Genomic DNA, 16,477 nt, shown 5'->3' with positions numbered 1-16,477 from the left:
TTTAGGTTTGTGGGATCACAGGCTTGTTGAAACTGCGCGAAGATGTAAGTGCAGCAAAAAATTTCATATTTTAAGCAAAGCAAACGCAAAATTTTGCAAGTATTTTCTCAGGTATGTTTGTCGCTTCTACTGCTTGATGCAAACAATTTGGATTCATTATCCCACACGTTTTATCTTTAAGAGAATTCAAGCATCCCCACTAGGCGAAACTCTAAAGTATCCCTGTTCACAAGGATGGACTGTGAGTTATCATCATTCCATTTTACATTTCCTGTATATTAGACGGTTGTATTTTAGACGATTCCAACTCGCTTTAACGGAAGGTTTAGCTTTGATAGAACTTGGAAAGATTACAAAATTGGGTTTGGAAACCCGTCTGGGAAATTTTGGCTCGGTTTGTTATGGGTTTTGTTGCCTATCAAATCAGTTGTATTTAGCCTACTTGTTGAAAAAGGAACTCATTTAAGAAAGTGCCACAAACCCAAACCGGTCTGTTTCAGCACGCTACCAGCAGTAAAGAATATAAATTTCAATACATATCCGTTTGCCACAAATACAGCTTTCACATGAACAAACAAGATTTATCGAAGTTTCAATTGAGTTTTGTTTTCAGCAAGCTATGTACGTTTGCTCACATGCTTTTGCTTACGTAGGTTTGGAAAAATTCACGCGATAACTCAGTCAAAATCTTTCTCTCGAGTTCGATTTGACAACCTCGGCAACCAAGAGACATTTGCCGAATACAGGTGAACAAACACACGTATCTTTATGCCGTAATATTTTACGGCATAAAGATTTTCTTTTCTAGTTAATATTAGTCAATATTGTAATAAGATACCTAAGATAGATTTAAGCGATAAAATAGTTGAAGTATCAAAATTTACGAAAATACGTAATTTGTCCTTGCCAACTATTAAAAAGTTGAAAACGTACTTAATCGCCAACTGTTCAACAGACAATATACACTCAAGTTTGACAAGGGTTAATATATTTGAAGAGTTGGAATTTGTGTAGAAATCTTGTAAGAATTTCTGAAAGCATTTCTGGTTATATATCGTCTTCAACTCTTATTGATGTAATGAATTATCACAACGGGATCCAGTTCTCCGCGTATGACAGGGACAACGACCTTTGGCAGAAAGAATGCTGTTTTTTGCACGTGTATTTCAAGATATTTTCTTGTCTTTGAAAAACTGCAACAAATATATTTCATTAAAACAAAAATAACAACAAATTAATTCTAGTCATTTTTGTCACCTTTCTGATCTCAACGCAAGCTTTTCCAAACTGGTTCAACTTTTGCAAATGTTCCGAAATCCATTTTGGCAACTTAGATTCAACCGAATGTTTATGATATCGTTTGTCCAGCAATAATACACAGGAATAATCGTTTCTGGGAAACAAAAGGTCTGAGGTTGCAGTGTAGGTTGTTGATTTAAAACAATTTTTTTTTATATTCTATGACCACTATTTGGCGTTAGAGTTTCAAAAGTTATCCTGCTTGGAATTAAACCACCAACTACATTCAGTCAGTACCTGTGTCTGATGGCCCGCCCTATTGATTGATTGACAGCTTTCATGCAGAGGTCTTCGTAATGAACCTGACCTGCAGTTCGACCGCTAATGTCATTTCGCTGAAAAAGAATTACACAATTAAAATACAATTGTTACCACTTCAAAGCGGTCGTGCATGTAACAAGCGCTATGGTTGAACTTAGTCGCTCGAGTCGACCTGCTCCGAAACTGGTCCTGCTTGTCACAACGCGTTTTGAGATCAGGCCGCGTGCGAGGTGCCAGGGAATCGATTTCATTGCCACACCAGACTCCATTTTCCAGTTTGTGCGAAGTTCGTTAGGAAACCCGCTTTAAATGTGCAAAGTCGTACATGTAACAGGCGCTATGGTTGACTGTGCGAAGGTCGTTATTGAACCACCTTTAGCTTGCAAAGTCGTGCATGTAACAAGCGCCATGGTTGACTGTACGAAGCTCGTAAGGAAACCCGCTTTATACTTGCAAAGTCGTACATGTAACAAGCACTATGGTTGACTGTACGAAGCTCGTTAGGAAACCCGCTTTAAATGAGCAAAGTCGTGCATGTAACAAGCACGATGGTTAACTGCACGAAGCTCGTTAGGAAACCCGCTTTAAATGAGCAAAGACGTGCATGTAACAAGCACGATGGTTAACTGCACGAAGCTCGTTAGGAAACCCGCTTTAAATGAGCAAAGTCGTGCATGTAACAAGCACGATGGTTGACTGCACGAAGCTCGTTAGGAAATCCCCTTTAAGCCTGCAAAGTCGTACATGCAACAAGCGCTATGGTTGACTGCACAAAGCTCGTTTATCACCATATTTTTATTGAGGTAGTTGATTTTTTCTTTCAGCTCCGGCGAGTGAAGATTCGGGTAAGGTAAGCCGACCATGACGACACAGCGTCCCAGCCAATCAGAGAAGTTGATTCCTTCGCTCATTTTCCCGCCAACCACGCTTAGCAGAATTGCTCCTTAACACGTGGCAGAAAACATGCAGTTATTAAAATGCAAATTTAATGCTTCAAAACCAAACAACCTGTTATCGAAGATCCGGTAAAGTTTGTCCTTTCAATACATTTCGAATATTGGTTTAAAACTTGCTGGAGCTCGTCAGATTTTTTCGGCTCTCTGAAAATCTGGAGAACAGAAATTGATATGAAATTTACCCGCACATGAAGAGTTACAGAGTAAACTCTTTAGTTAATGTGAGTACTCGTGTTGTTCAAGATCAAATACTCGAAAATACCCTGTTTTATTCGCAAAGCACTTTAAGCAGCTCTACAATGATTAGATTGTGACACGACATACCAAGCTGTACTGCAATACATGAGCAAAGGTTGCGAACTATAATAAAAACGTTGATTTTTTTGGTAATAAATTTGCAACTCTGTTTTACCATAACAAAACAAACATGAAAGTCATGAATTGATCAACCTTCTTTTTTGCTTCTAGTTTTAACAGAATCCCGGATTCGGTCCACCTTTTATAAACAACCGCTTCGTATTCGTAGGAAGGAAGAAAACAAACGATTCCACCCGGAACAAGATTCGAAACGTTGAGCAGAGTTCGACCGATTTCATCAATCTATAAATAACGGGAGAAATGTTTCAGATATTCGGTAAAAATATCCGGAAAAGCTATTAGCTTCTGGGAAAGTCGAGATACGAATCGGTAGAATCGGTTTCATCGGTAGAATCGGTAGAATCGGTTTAAATCGGTAGAATCGGGGAAATGTGTCAAGGATTCGAATCCAATCAGGATAGTATGTAGGGGTGTTTAGATTCCGAGCACTTTGGATTCTAATCCGATTCGAAAAGTAACAGGGAAGTTTAAATTTTTTTCTTAACTTTTTTGAATTCGAATCCAATCCGAGTAGTATGTGGAAATTCAAGATTCAAATTCGGATACTGTAAGCGTAATATGTCGAAATGTTACGATTCAGATCTATTTGGACTCGGATACGGTCCACGTATTATGTAGTGCTTAGGGCGGAATTTCAATTGAACTTCATTGCAGCACAAACCAACCAATTTCGGGTTTCCTCGCTTGTCGTAAGTAAACTCAAAAGTTTCACCACTTGGTCCGCTAGAGAGCGCCAAAGGGAGCAGCTGTTTCGCTCCGTCGATCACGTGACCGCACGAGAACTCGACAATGCGTGACCGGTGATGCGAGTTTCCCGCTTGAGCAAGTAATTGATCAATCAGGCATGACGACGGTTGCATCGTTCCACCAGCAAATATTAAAGATCGGCAATTCTGGAACATTTAAGTTTTGTTTTAGTGTTACAAATATGAAGACCTGGAACAAAGAAACAATTTGCATTATTTACGGATGAAAGCGTATGGTACCACCTGATTTTACATGGTAACGCAGTTCTAATGCACAGAAATAACTTTCAAAGCATTGATATAGGAAAAAGACACAAGTTTGTTGGTTCTAATCCCACCACGACCGCTTGTGTCTCTACTTAAGCGACATTGAAACTTAGCGACTCAAACTATCCAATTTTAAGGGTAGAGCTACCTACGCCATAACTCACACCAGACAAAAAGTTGTAGATATCGATAGGTGGCCTAAAGAGCAATGTCGCAAAAGTTTAAAAATAAAAATAGAAAACCACTTACATCTAAAATATCTTTAAAGTGATCTGAAGGGTTGAGAAGCAGAAACCTTAAACTTCGCTCTACGTCACCCATCGTCATGGCAACACGGCCCGTCACGCTGGATGAAGTCATCGCCGCTAGGAAGGACTCGATATGCATGAGTGGAGATCTCATTGTGACGTTGTGGTTGCTGTTGGTGATCGGTTCAAATGAACTGGCTGAAAAAAATTCAACGTTGCGTGAAAAAATGTAAAAAACAATTTATTTACATTAAAACTAACACCAATATTTCATCAAAATAATAATAAAGCGTTTTATTTCAGTTTTGCATGTGCGATGTGATTGAAAATCGATTGGATTTTTTTTTCAACCACCCAAAAGTGGATACATATCTTGGTTGAACTTTCACCTACTTTGTTTCGTGTCCTCGAGAAAAGTTGACAAAGAAGATTTCTTTTCAACAAAATCTTCAAACTTTTCAACAAATCCCGAAAGTTTTTTTGCGATTCCACTTCTCCGACAATATTTCATCAACTGTGCAACAAAACGTGACAATATTTGCTTCCCCATATACTTGCTATTTGTGTACACATGCTATACCATGATGGTTACACACATATATCATTTGTAATACTTACAACATACGTGCAATTGTTAACTGATCAAAAATGTACATTTCAAGTGCTAAAATGTGGTTTGGTTTGTGTAGCTTTATAAAAAGTGTTTTGTTTAGTCACAAATAAAAAAATTTGCAACAACAAAAGTATAACCTTACTATAAAACATCTAAAAAACATGTTTTTGATTGATTTTAAATCATAAGTAGGCTGCAGACAGTGCACACTCTTTCAACTTTTAAGGTCTTAGTGACAAGACATAGGCCTTATTGGCTCGTGTAGTCATCCAACGGCACTCCAGTTTGTTGGGCGTAACAGACTGAAAACCATCCCTCACAATTTCTGTTCGATGCCACAACTGAGCTTAAACCACAGAGCAGACCTTATAAATTCAAACGGTATCCACTGTCTGCAGCTTACTTACTATTCATGAGTTTGATGGATGCTGTTATATTTTAGATTATGAAAAGGAATAATACAGTTGAAAAAAAGAAACTTTTTCCACAAAACAACGTTAAACAAATCTTCAGAAATTTGTTAATATACCTCCACAATATTACGCCATAAAGTTAATCTGACCTTAAAAAAGTTGACATTGTCTAAAGAAGTTTGAAAGAGAAAGTCATTGATTGTCAACAAGTTTTCGGTTGTAGATGGATTTTCTAAACACAATTGCATGTTTTAAAACAACACTAACACAGATATTCAAACTAAAATGACCTGTTTTTTGGTTTCTATATGTTGTTAAAAAATAATTTAAAATGGAATGATAATAACTGCTTATAAGAAGTTAGGAGCAGTATTACGTTTTTAATGAAATTTTAACATTTTTAAACATTACATTTTTTTGACGGACTGTAAACATGACAAAGTATATTATGACGTCATACCTGGTTTTGTATCAATAAAATCCCTCAAATGTTGAAGGACAAACAAAAGTTGTTTCACGTAAAACAAATTCTTTGCTTTCAATCGTTTGGAAAATTTTTGTCGATATTGAAGAAGTTGGTTGTGGGACTGATTCAATTGTTTCAAAGTGACCTAAAAAAATTTAAATATTAAAAATTTATCAAATAGTTTTTCTGTTTTATTACAGTTTAATTGTCCAATATTAAAACAAGAGGTCAAAAAACCCTGACCTGTAAGAGAATAATTTGAAACTATACCAAATAATTATAGTTTTATCCCGATAGTGTAAAGCAACATTTAATAACTGTATTTCTTTGTAAGAGCAAGTGGTATAGGTGGGAATTGAACCCACTACTTTTCACACAACCAGAGATCACCTTGACAGAATGCATAGAGTTGACAGCTTCAATCAGGTTGTGCGCTTCGTCCACAATCAAAACCGAATCTTTAAGCTCGATACCAGAAGCTTCCCTCGTAGCTCGGTGTAGAAGGGATTGATAGGGAAGCACCACAAGTTGGGAGAAAGGCACTGCACGTCTGTCAAAATAAACACCTTTGTTTATTTGTTTCTAATCATATGCTTTCCGCTCACAATGAGTCCTTTGTCGAGCTGCCGTTTTAGGTCTATTGGCAATGCGTTGTTGGGATTAGAACCACCAACCATACAATTGCAATGCAGTTACACTAACCACTGGGTCATCTTAGGGGCCGAGCTGGGATTAGAGCTACCAACCATACGATTGGAATGCAGTTACACTAACCACTGTTTCATCTTAGGGGCCAAGCTGGGACTAGAGCTACCAACCGTACGATCGGAATGCAGTTACACTAACCACTGTTTCATCTTAGAGGCCGAGCTGGGATTAGAACTACCAACCTTACGATTACAAGGCGGTTGCACAAATCACTGGGTCATTTAGAGGACAAGCTGGGATTAGAACCACCAGCCTTAGGATTGCAATGCGATTGCACTAACCACTGGGCCATCTTGGAGGCCGAGCTGGGATTAGAACCACCATCCTTACAATTGCAAGGCAAGCCACCAACTACTAACACACGCAACTATGATGCATTACATTGAATCATTTTTTCACCTTGATGCATAATAAGGACACGCCCCAAGGGCCTTTCCCTGTTTTACAACCTCCTCAATATCTGTGACCTGAGCGACGATCTGATTGGTCAGTTGCGAAGCTCCCTTGTGGTTGTTATAGTAACTGCACGTAGTCGTGGCAACGGTGGAACGCTTGCGCCGTTTCGGTGGATCTGAAATTAAAGGAATTTTTTTGAATTTAAAGATTGATTCGTTTGGAGAAAAAACACAGTTTGTAAAACTAAAATGATATTTTGTTACTTTCAAAAATAACAAATTATTTTTGAAAAACTAAATTTCAGACAAAAAGACAAAAAAAAAATCAAAGTTTTTACCTGTTTGAGAAATATCTTTTTTGTTTGAGTTCTTTTGCATTTCCAGACATCGGTCATTAATCTGCAAACAAATAAAGTTTTTTATACAATCTGTTTTGCATTGCATAATCTGTATCTGCACCTAATTTGGACAAAACTGGAGGTACAAACGATTTAAAGGATTTAACTAATCGACATCTGTTAATCCGGATCTTTACCAAATTCAGACTAAACTTGAGGTACAAATGATTTGTAATGTGGTGAGGCTTTAACTAATCGACATCGGTTAATCTGGATCTTCTCCTAATTCGGACAAAACTTGAGGTACAAATGATTAGTAATGTGGTAAGATTTGAACGAATCGACATCATTTTTTAGTCCCAATAGGTCCGGATTAAGCAAGGTTTACTGTACATGAAATACCAAAATCAAACAAATACCAAAAGTATTATGAAAATACCAAAATCAAACTAAAACTTACCAACTGCAGTGACTTTAATTTCCGCACAGATTCATTGATGCATAACGTGTTTCGAGAGCCCAGTGTCGCCATGGTTATCTGAAATGGCTCCCTCCCATCTTCGACAGGAAGAGCGCCCCCAAATGGTGATTTTTGAAGCTCCTGAACAAACTGGGAAAGTTGGGAGTGGGTTCGGCTGCAAAAGTAAATCTGGAAAATAATTGAATCTGTTTGAAGGAAATTTGAAATATGTAACAAATTCTGTTTCATTGCATAGAAAATCACAAATTGTAGTCTGGCATCAACATTTATGTTTAATTATACTATTTTGCAAACAAATATGTAGGTTAAGTATTTGTCCTCAAATATTTGGAACCTAATATCCAGTTTTGCCGAGTCAGCGAAACATTCAGATCCTCTGTAGTTTATGCCCAGTTATGGCATCAAATAGAAGTAGTGAGGCATTGCTTTACAGCCTGTTACTTTCAACAAACTGGAGTGCGGTTATACGGCTACACCAGCCAATACATCCTGCCTCTTGTCACCAGCTGCACTGATGAGACTTGTCGAAACAGTGTGCACTGTTTACAACTGCAGCATATCATTCAGAACAGGTTTTAAGTTTTTCTGACTCAGCTAAATTGAAATTATGTGCAACTCGTGATGATTGGGCAAAACATAAGTTTAAACACAAAGCCAGGAATTTTATGAAAATCAAACTTGCCAGAGAGCACATATACAGAAACCTTTTTGATTTTTTTTTGGATTTTAAAATTGCAGTTACTGAGTGCAAAATGAATCTTTGCACTGTATACAAACTCACTGACAGTTTTGTTTGTTTTAATCATTTTTACGTTGGGGTGGGTAAGGGGGGTAGGGGGGCAACAACTGAATGCATTTTGCTAAAAACAAGTCCACCGTCTGCCTGTTTTTTTCTGATAAATCATTTTTCATTGGATTATTTCGGCAGTTCGTGACTTAATTATAGTTCAACCCATCGGGAACCATTGGGTTGGAGCAATGTCGTTTAAGTTTCTTTCTTAGGGAAAAACCAGCGACTGACATAGGATTAGAACACACAGTTTCTGATTAAAATCGAGTGAAAATTACCATTAAAACTAAAAAAATTTGCAATACATTAAAAATGAAAACCACTTGGCCAATATTTTTTCTTACTCTTGTCATGTGACTATCTTCATCATCTTGTTTTGTTTCTTCTTCATCATTGCTCTCATAATCCACCAAAACTAGATCCTCCAAATCTTCATCTCAAGATAAAAATTGTAACATCTTAATCGGTGGTTTTTAAAAATGTGTTTTGTAAGACTGCATTAGGCAGCAAATAAACTCTAAATAAAGTTCTAGCATTGTTATACACATCCACATTAAGTTATCAAACCCTGAAGCATAAAAGAACAATTGCAACTTATTAAAAATACACTTAAAATGACATGGTTTGAGAATCACTGTGTTGGAAATGGGCGAGAGTATTTGAATTGTTTAAATATAAAAGTTGTTAGTAAGTGTTCTAAGTGTTCTAAGAAATTCTAAATGAATTAAATTGAAGCCCAACCAACTGATAGTTTTCAAATCACATGATCTGTCTAAACTATTTGCTGTAAGAAATTGATTTCAGAAGTAAATAATATTTTTACCATCATAAAAAACAACAGAAAAATGATTCTAAAAAGTTGGTGTGTTAGTGTAATAATTAATAGTTAATTCAAATTTTAACCCAAGGACATAAATAAACTAATTATTAACATCAAAAACATATTTTAACAAACCTATACAAGGCGAAGATTCATTTTCAGTTTTCTCCATTTCTTTCTTTGCTTTTTCAATCAGATCCAATGTTTCATCATTAGAGTTCTTTCTCTAAGATAAAGAAAAATCATATTTGTAAGTGAAAAAGGCAATACAACGTCGTAGATTCTGCTTTTTTATTTGTAAAGTTGTTTCCGTAGACTCAACTAGGGGATTATGTATGCCTGATGCACCCGTTCATCTGAAAAAAACTTGTAGGTCTAAGCGACCTTCAGTGAAATGTGTGGGGTTGTAGATGATATGGCAAGTGATTTAGAAAATTTTATTCCATGAAATACTAGTGTGCATTGATGGCGCTTGTTTGTTATGATGTAAAAGGTAAAGATATTATTAAGTAATAATTAAAAGACCTTTCAAATTAACTTTAAAAAATGTAAACCATTATGTCAAGTGATTTATGGGTTTATGTCAAATGAAAAACTAGTATACATCGATTGCATTCAGTTTGGTATGATGTAAATAGAAGACATTGTTAGTGACAGGTAATAATTAAAAGATTGGTTTACACAAAGATTTTATAACTAAGTTGAGAAGCCCTCTTATTTTCTTATTCATTATTAGACATTTGCACATGGATTACAATTGCTTAAATTTGTTGCAGAGTTAGTTGTAATGGTGTGTTTAAAAAGCTTCTAACATCAATATTACACCAATTAACGTTAAGACGTAGAATTCAATCAACTAAAATTTTAGGTGATCGAAATGTTTGTGGTTCTTACTTAGCTATTCAAAAATATTATTTAACACACAAAAAATATTTACCTTTCTTTTAAAGGGTTTTGTTTTTGTGCTGAAATCAAACGTCTCTTTGTTGCAGCGTATCGCTTCCAAGTTTTTCTTTCTGATTTTTCGTCTTTCTGATTCCTTTTTTGCTTCGTTAGTTTCACTTTGAACCGACTGCTTCGCAGCAAACTCTTGGATCCAATCTACTTCACCACTTGATGTCTCAGAAGTCTAGAAAAATATCCCAAACATAGTTTACAATTGATTTGATTCACCAAAATTTAAGGCAGGAATTGAATTATAAAAAAATAATGGGGTCAAATTTTTTCACCTGTTTTTGACTTTCCAACAACTCTTGAATTCTTTTGTCTTCTCGAATTTCATGATCTCGAAGCCATGTCAAAGATCCACAAATCAATGATAGAGATTTTCCAGTTCCTATTAAAACACTTATATTAGTTATGAGTACTTTTTACACAGTGTTCAACAATTAAGTTTCAATGTTCTGCTGTATAATAGAAATAGTACTTATTTTAGTGTGTTTTATTAAAACTACAATTTTTGTGTCTCTGTGTCTAATACATTTGTATTATGGTGTAGCTCAGGGCTTCTCAAACTGTGGGTCGTGACCCCAATTGGGGTCGCGAATATAATTTTGGGGTCGCGAAACGTTTTGCGTTATTATGTCAGTCACAATAAATGGTATACGTGTGTACATTTATTGTTTACATCCATTCCTTTGCCAAATATTTTGATTTTCAAACTGCTCTAAACACAATTTGTTGAACTTAAAAGAGTATTACCAGCCAAGTAGCCATACATGCAAGACTTTTTATTCCTATTGTGTGCAAACAATGCGAAAAAGCAGATATCATAAGCGTCACAATATAGATTATGACGTCATAAAAGCTAAGACTGTCAATTTGTGCATCAAGTTAAAAACTAATTTAGGCTTTCTAGGCGCCATTAGATAGTATATATATATATAATATAAAAGTATTTCTTTACATCAGTAATTTTAAAACACAAGCAAGCAGGCTATAAGCGGCCGCTGGTGAAATAAAGATCTGTGATGCGGCCGTCACAGCGAAAAGGTTGCGCACCCCTGGGCGAAACCCATCAAGGGGTCGCGAAGAAATTTCTGTTTTAAAATGTGGTCGCAGAGCGAGAAAGTTTGAGTAGCCCTGGTGTAGCTGGTATACTCATATAGCTGCCATTATCCATCATCCACCAATTTTCCCCTTCACTGTTTTTGCGCTCCATAACGTTGTGCAGATATTTTTGGACTTGGGGATTGTTTTAGTGCAAATGTGTTGATACCTTTATATGTTTTCTTTCACTAATCGAAATAAACTCAACACAATAATTAAAAAACTTTACGTTTATTTTTATCGGGGAAAGCAAATTGCCAAACTTTCTTGCCTGTGGGACTTTCAAATATTCCGATTTTTCTGTTCTCGATTGCTTCGTAAAGATTTTTCATGAAATCTACTTGAATGTCATAAGGTTCAAACGGAAAAGGAAACTTTTGAGGAACAAAATGTTTTTCTAACGCATTTTCCAAGCTCATTTTCAGTTTTCTATGCTGATGTGCCAAAGTTTGTCATTATATTTCATTCGGAAAAATAATTTTTCAGCCTTAAAGGAAAATTTAATTCTTTTAATTTGAGTAAAACTGCACAAAAAGAATCCGAAACATTTGCGTTGGAATTTCCAAAACAAAAACTTGCAAAATTCCCGCGGAATAGGTAAATTCCCTTCCATAGAGATAGTATTTTCATGAGTGACAATTTTTTTACATTTTTTTTATCTTTGCAGCAGTGTTCTGTTAAATAGTTTCATCAAACTAATCTAAATAACAGTTTATGTGCCCACAAACTATCACATTTTATAGCAATAAGTGTTCCAAAAGCAGCAGTTGTTTAGATTTGCATATCGGTAACTATAGAATATATACAAGTGAGTTAATAAGGCAAAAGGTTTGCTGCACGTTTTGTGTTGGAATGACCTTACTTCAAGACGCAGTTTTAGGCCAAATGGCGGGTAAGTTTTGATTTTGCTGAAAATACGCAATGTTTTTTTCACAAGGATTTGTTGTACGCTATAGAAGTGTAAGGTTTATGAATAATGTGGTTCAAAATTCAAATATGCATTAGGTGAAATTTGTTTGTGTTTTTCAAGCTTCAGAAACTTGGCCAGATGATGCAGCACTGTTCAAGCCAGATCAAGGTATTTGCAAAAATCTGCTTTTTTAGCACCTGTTGTTCAATGAAGGTGATTTATAATTAAACACCCTAACAGTTTTGCTGAATAACTAATATGTTTTGGTATGATTGAAATTAATGATCACAAGTCATTTATCCTTATGTGTTCATAAATTTGAATCAGCATAAATGTGTTTGTAAATTTGAATCAATAAGCATAAATGTGTTCATAAATTTGAATCAAATGAGCATAAGGTTCATTATTGCCTTCATTCACCAGGCAACAATCTGGTTGATTCTAGTCTAAAGTATACAGTATTGTTTTAATTTATTTGTGAAATTATCTTGATTTATTATTTTTTCCAGAGAACCAAATTCTAATCAATGAAAACGCTGCTTCGTTAGCTGTTCAAGCTTTCCTTCGCATGTGTGATCTAAACATAAAAGTTAGTAACATTCTACGGTGTAGCCTATGTGTAAAGTTCATGTAAGTGAAATGAACTAAACTGATAGTGTTTACCAAGATATCGCTAAACATTGAAAATATTTCTTCAAAAGATCACTGTAATCCACAGTGGTAGAGCTCTATTAGATTGTTGTGCCGTCAAAATATGACACTGAAACATAGCCTGTCAAAAGGCCATCACACAATTTATTGTTTACTTTTAATAATAAGTTTTTTATTTTCATGCGAATAACTGAGATATACAATTTTTCTTCTTCAAATTTATGTTGGTCTTTATCGTTTAGCATTCATAATTCCCAACAAAACAGAGTATGCAAGTTTACTGAAATCTAAAATGTCTGTTGTTGTCTTTTCAAACACAAAACCACAAGAAAAAGAATGTCAGTAAAACATAAAAAAAATTGCACTTTAAAAATACACTACATATTTTTCAACACAAAGTTGTTGCTGTTTTGGTTGCTGCACGGCATAATGTATAAATGAGTATTGCCTTCCAACAGTAATATAATAAACAATTGATGTTGGGCGTCATGTATCAGACACCTCAGGTTGAAGGTTTTGTTGTTGTTTAGGTTGAAGGTAGAAGCAATGCTGAGTTTATTTCACCATCTGGCAAACTTCCTGTTCTTCTATGTGGAAAGTTTGTCATTTCAGAACCGATCCCCATATTTCAGTTTGTACAACAAAAGGTAACATGACTTGGGTACATTATCTCTTCTGTTGGTATCGATGGTGCTAAATACTGCATGTTACCATATGTTACTGCATAGTACCGCATGATATACCGTTTAGAATACCGCAAAGTGTGTGGAATGTGAGAACAAGCCCCCAAAAGTGTAAATTTGACCAGATTCTAGTGTCATTTTGATTACAAACCCTCACCCAACCCACATAGCTCTAACCATCGGCACTTTTAAAAGTCAGCAAATTTTTTTTTTTGCTAAAGCGTATTCATCTTTTCAAACTTCCTACCTTGTGATAACATGCGGTACCATGGAGTATCATGTGGTAACATGCAGTACCATGCTGTATTTTGTACCACCGATTTGTTACATGTTCGGTGAGCAACACACTGCCCAAGAATATACATTCTTCATAAAATCCCCAGTCAAGCTGTCTGCTGTATAGCATTTGTGTTGCTGGGTAGAAAGTTTAACCAGGTATTAAGATCCACTGGGTTGGAAAAAATGTCCTCTTCAGGAAAACATATCACTTTAAAATATAAATCAAATGAAATTTGTATCTCAGTATGGACTTGCATTTACATTTTTTGTGCTCAATTAAACGCTGTTTCACTATTTATTTGTCATTTTGTTGATTTTTGCATGTTTTGTTTGTTTATAATTTGTGCCCTATCACAGGGAATCACATTGAGTGAAGATTTATCTGAAAATGACCAACAAGATATGAAAGCTTACATCCAACTCATTAACAACACTCTTATACCAGCTGAGCTGTTTATTATGTGGCTGCACAGGGACACTCTTAAACAGGTTTGAAATAAATATTGAATTATTGTCTAAAGATACTCTATATGGTGTTTTTTACAGAGGTTGTACCAGTGGGTTTTGTGCAAATTTTGTTTTAATTCATTTTTTATGCTTAACATTTATTAGGATATGAGGCAGGTATAATGTTTTTGTAGACATTTTTTAATGCGAACTAATTTTATGTGGTTTAGTCTAACACGAAAACAAGCCTCTAGACTTGAATATCTTCGTATGCTACCTGGGATTAGAACCACCAACCTTAGGATTGCAAGGTGGTTTTACTAACCGTTAGGTCACTTTAGGGGCGGAGCTGGGATTAGAACCACCAACCTTACGATTACAGGGCGGTTGCACTAACCATTGGACCATCTTAGGGGCTGGGCTGGGTTTAGAACCACCAACCTCAACTTGGCCGTCTTACACAGTATTGAATGTATCATTATCATCAGGTAACATGGAAGAGATACGGTCACCCCTACCCGTGGCCTCTCAATCACATCTTGTGTTTCCGCAAACGTCACAGCACGATCTCGTACTTAAACGCCATCGGTTGGGGAACAAACAATCACTCTCTCACAACGATTGATGAGGAAGTTCGAAATTGTTGTGCGGCTTTGTCGCAAAAACTCGCGGATAAAAAATACTTTTTCGGCAGCAAGTAAGTTGCAGAACTTAATATATATATGTATGAAGTTCGTTAGGAAACCCGGTTTAGGCTTGCAAAGTCGTGCATGTAACAAGCGCTATGGTTAACTGCACGAAGCTCGTTAGAAAACCCGCTTTAAGCGTACAAAGTCGTGCATGTAACAAGCGCTATGGTTGACTGCACGAAGCTCGCTGGAAACCCGCTTGAACCTTACATGCATGTTAGAATCACTTCTTTTTGATGGGAAAGCGAATGTTTAGAATGTGTTTTATGTTTTCAGACCAACAGAGTTGGACGCGATGGTGTACGGGCATCTCTACACGATCATCACAACCAGTTTGCCTGACAACAGACTCGCCAAGACAATCCAGCAATTCGGGAATCTTGTTGCTTTCTGTCAAAATATTGACAGGGATTTTTTTGCGAACTGCAATGAGAATTCAGAAGTCGACTCGTAGTCGATTTTGGGGGCTTCAATGTGGGGTGTGGGACCCGGAAAATGGGGTTACCCTCTATTTTGTGCTTTCAAAACCAGGAACAAGCACCCTTGTCCTAAACGTAGCCGGTTTCGGGGCTTAAATGTGGGGTTGGGGGCCCCAAAAGGGGTTTACCCTCTATTTCTTGTTTTCTAAAATAACACGGGGAATATGACTGAACACTATTGGGGCTTTTGATTGCGTAAAAATGTTTTTTAATAAGTTGGTCGTCTTCTTACAGACAAATTATATTTTGTTGCTTAGATTTTGCTTAATAAGTCCCGTATTCTTGATGTTGAAAAGTCGATTGAAGCAATAAAACTAAACCCACCTCAAAAGGTTCGGAGTAAAACCAAATAATTTCGACGAAACCCCCCAAAAATTGCTGCAAAAAATATGTAAAAAAATCGTATTTTGTTGATGCGAATAAACTCGTTCGTGACACTTCAAAACTGCAAGCAGCAGTTAAGACATGAAATGACAACTGGTATGAACTCGGAAAACGGATGATTCGGTATAGCGTCTTCAATAGGGCTGGAGTGCTATGCTTTGTATACAGATGTGATTTAGGTCGAGTATGGGTTTATAAAACAGAACTGGCCTAATTCGGGCCTAACTTTACATAGCGGACACATTTATGCGGTGGATTCCCCTTGGTTTATCCAATTTTCAGGCTTAATTTGAGCTTGTTTAAAAAAAGTCAGGTTCGTTTGCTAAGTAACTTTGTTGTGACCCAAACGCCTGAATGTCGTTGAAGCAGAATTAGCTAAAAAATCCGCCATGGTCATATACTTGGAGGCTGTTATTAAATATTCGGCAATAAAAAGGTTTTGTGACAACACTGTCGTTGATGCCGTAAGCATGCCTAATTCAGCCTTGATTGAGGCACTAAAATCTCAATAAGCAGCGATTTTCAAAGCATGCTTATTATTTGCCACATAATGCTTGTAGTAACTGTGTAGCTGCAGCGCATTTACCATTTATCCACCAATTGTGCTTCACTTTGTCGCGCTTTATAACGTCTCAACGTTGCGCAGCTATTTTCTGCTTGGTGAATATTTTAGCGCAATTATGATGCTACGATTTGTTTCACCCGGCGAAATAAACTCAACTCAACC

At 36.3% G+C, this 16,477-nt stretch overlaps 2 protein-coding genes across 4 annotated transcripts; one reads left to right on the top strand and one right to left on the bottom strand.

Moving 5' to 3' along the window:
* Positions 1 to 580: 580 nt before the first annotated feature.
* Positions 581 to 11,743, bottom strand: LOC145220052 (ATP-dependent DNA helicase DDX11-like). Of its 3 annotated transcripts, none has more exons than XM_080087351.1 (20): positions 11,500 to 11,743; positions 10,409 to 10,515; positions 10,117 to 10,308; positions 9,315 to 9,405; positions 8,704 to 8,795; positions 7,549 to 7,737; positions 7,089 to 7,149; positions 6,755 to 6,926; positions 6,038 to 6,197; positions 5,642 to 5,792; positions 5,331 to 5,413; positions 4,549 to 4,669; positions 4,157 to 4,353; positions 3,560 to 3,787; positions 2,967 to 3,116; positions 2,569 to 2,668; positions 2,349 to 2,503; positions 1,537 to 1,634; positions 1,258 to 1,393; positions 581 to 1,193 (listed from the first exon to the last, which is right to left on the bottom strand). In XM_080087351.1, the coding sequence occupies exons 1-20, from the start codon at positions 11,645 to 11,647 to the stop codon at positions 1,167 to 1,169; spliced, it is 2,658 nt and encodes an 885-aa protein (XP_079943477.1). In that variant the 5' UTR covers positions 11,648 to 11,743; the 3' UTR covers positions 581 to 1,166. The 3 variants fall into 3 exon arrangements, with proteins under 3 accessions (XP_079943477.1, XP_079943478.1, XP_079943479.1); XM_080087352.1 differs by having other exon boundaries at positions 8,704 to 8,789; XM_080087353.1 differs by lacking the exon at positions 11,500 to 11,743 and adding an exon at positions 11,280 to 11,404.
* A 150-nt stretch (positions 11,744 to 11,893) lies between these two features.
* On the top strand, positions 11,894 to 15,943 carry LOC145219143 (metaxin-2-like). The gene is made up of 7 exons (XM_080086537.1): positions 11,894 to 12,120; positions 12,259 to 12,306; positions 12,648 to 12,727; positions 13,320 to 13,436; positions 14,109 to 14,240; positions 14,687 to 14,895; positions 15,164 to 15,943. Exons 1-7 carry the CDS (start codon positions 11,943 to 11,945, stop codon positions 15,339 to 15,341), a joined length of 942 nt encoding a protein of 313 aa, XP_079942663.1. The 5' UTR covers positions 11,894 to 11,942; the 3' UTR covers positions 15,342 to 15,943.
* The last annotated feature ends 534 nt before the right edge of the window (positions 15,944 to 16,477 follow it).

Source organism: Phallusia mammillata, chromosome 3, assembly GCF_965637545.1.
Source record: "Phallusia mammillata chromosome 3, kaPhaMamm4.hap1.1, whole genome shotgun sequence".
NCBI classification, from domain to species: domain Eukaryota; kingdom Metazoa; phylum Chordata; class Ascidiacea; order Phlebobranchia; family Ascidiidae; genus Phallusia; species Phallusia mammillata.
Note: the sequence above shows the minus strand (reverse complement) of the source record. Positions and strands in the feature narration are given on the sequence as shown.

What these genes read in the sequence shown, in the direction of transcription:
- LOC145220052 (XM_080087351.1), bottom strand. Translation starts at nt 11,647, where the DNA reads ATGAGCTTGGAAAATGCGTTAGAAAAACATTTTGTTCCTCAAAAGTTT. An exon ending in TCTCGAGGACACGAAACAAA is followed by an intron (nt 4,354 to 4,548) that starts GTAGGTGAAAGT and finishes AATTTTTTTCAG; the next exon opens with CCAGTTCATTTGAACCGATC. An exon ending in ACTACCTCAATAAAAATATG is followed by an intron (nt 1,635 to 2,348) that starts GTGATAAACGAG and finishes ATTCTTTTTCAG; the next exon opens with CGAAATGACATTAGCGGTCG.
- LOC145219143 (XM_080086537.1), top strand. Translation starts at nt 11,943, where the DNA reads ATGTGCCCACAAACTATCACATTTTATAGCAATAAGTGTTCCAAAAGC. An exon ending in ACAGGGACACTCTTAAACAG is followed by an intron (nt 14,241 to 14,686) that starts GTTTGAAATAAA and finishes CATTATCATCAG; the next exon opens with GTAACATGGAAGAGATACGG. An exon ending in AAATACTTTTTCGGCAGCAA is followed by an intron (nt 14,896 to 15,163) that starts GTAAGTTGCAGA and finishes TTATGTTTTCAG; the next exon opens with ACCAACAGAGTTGGACGCGA.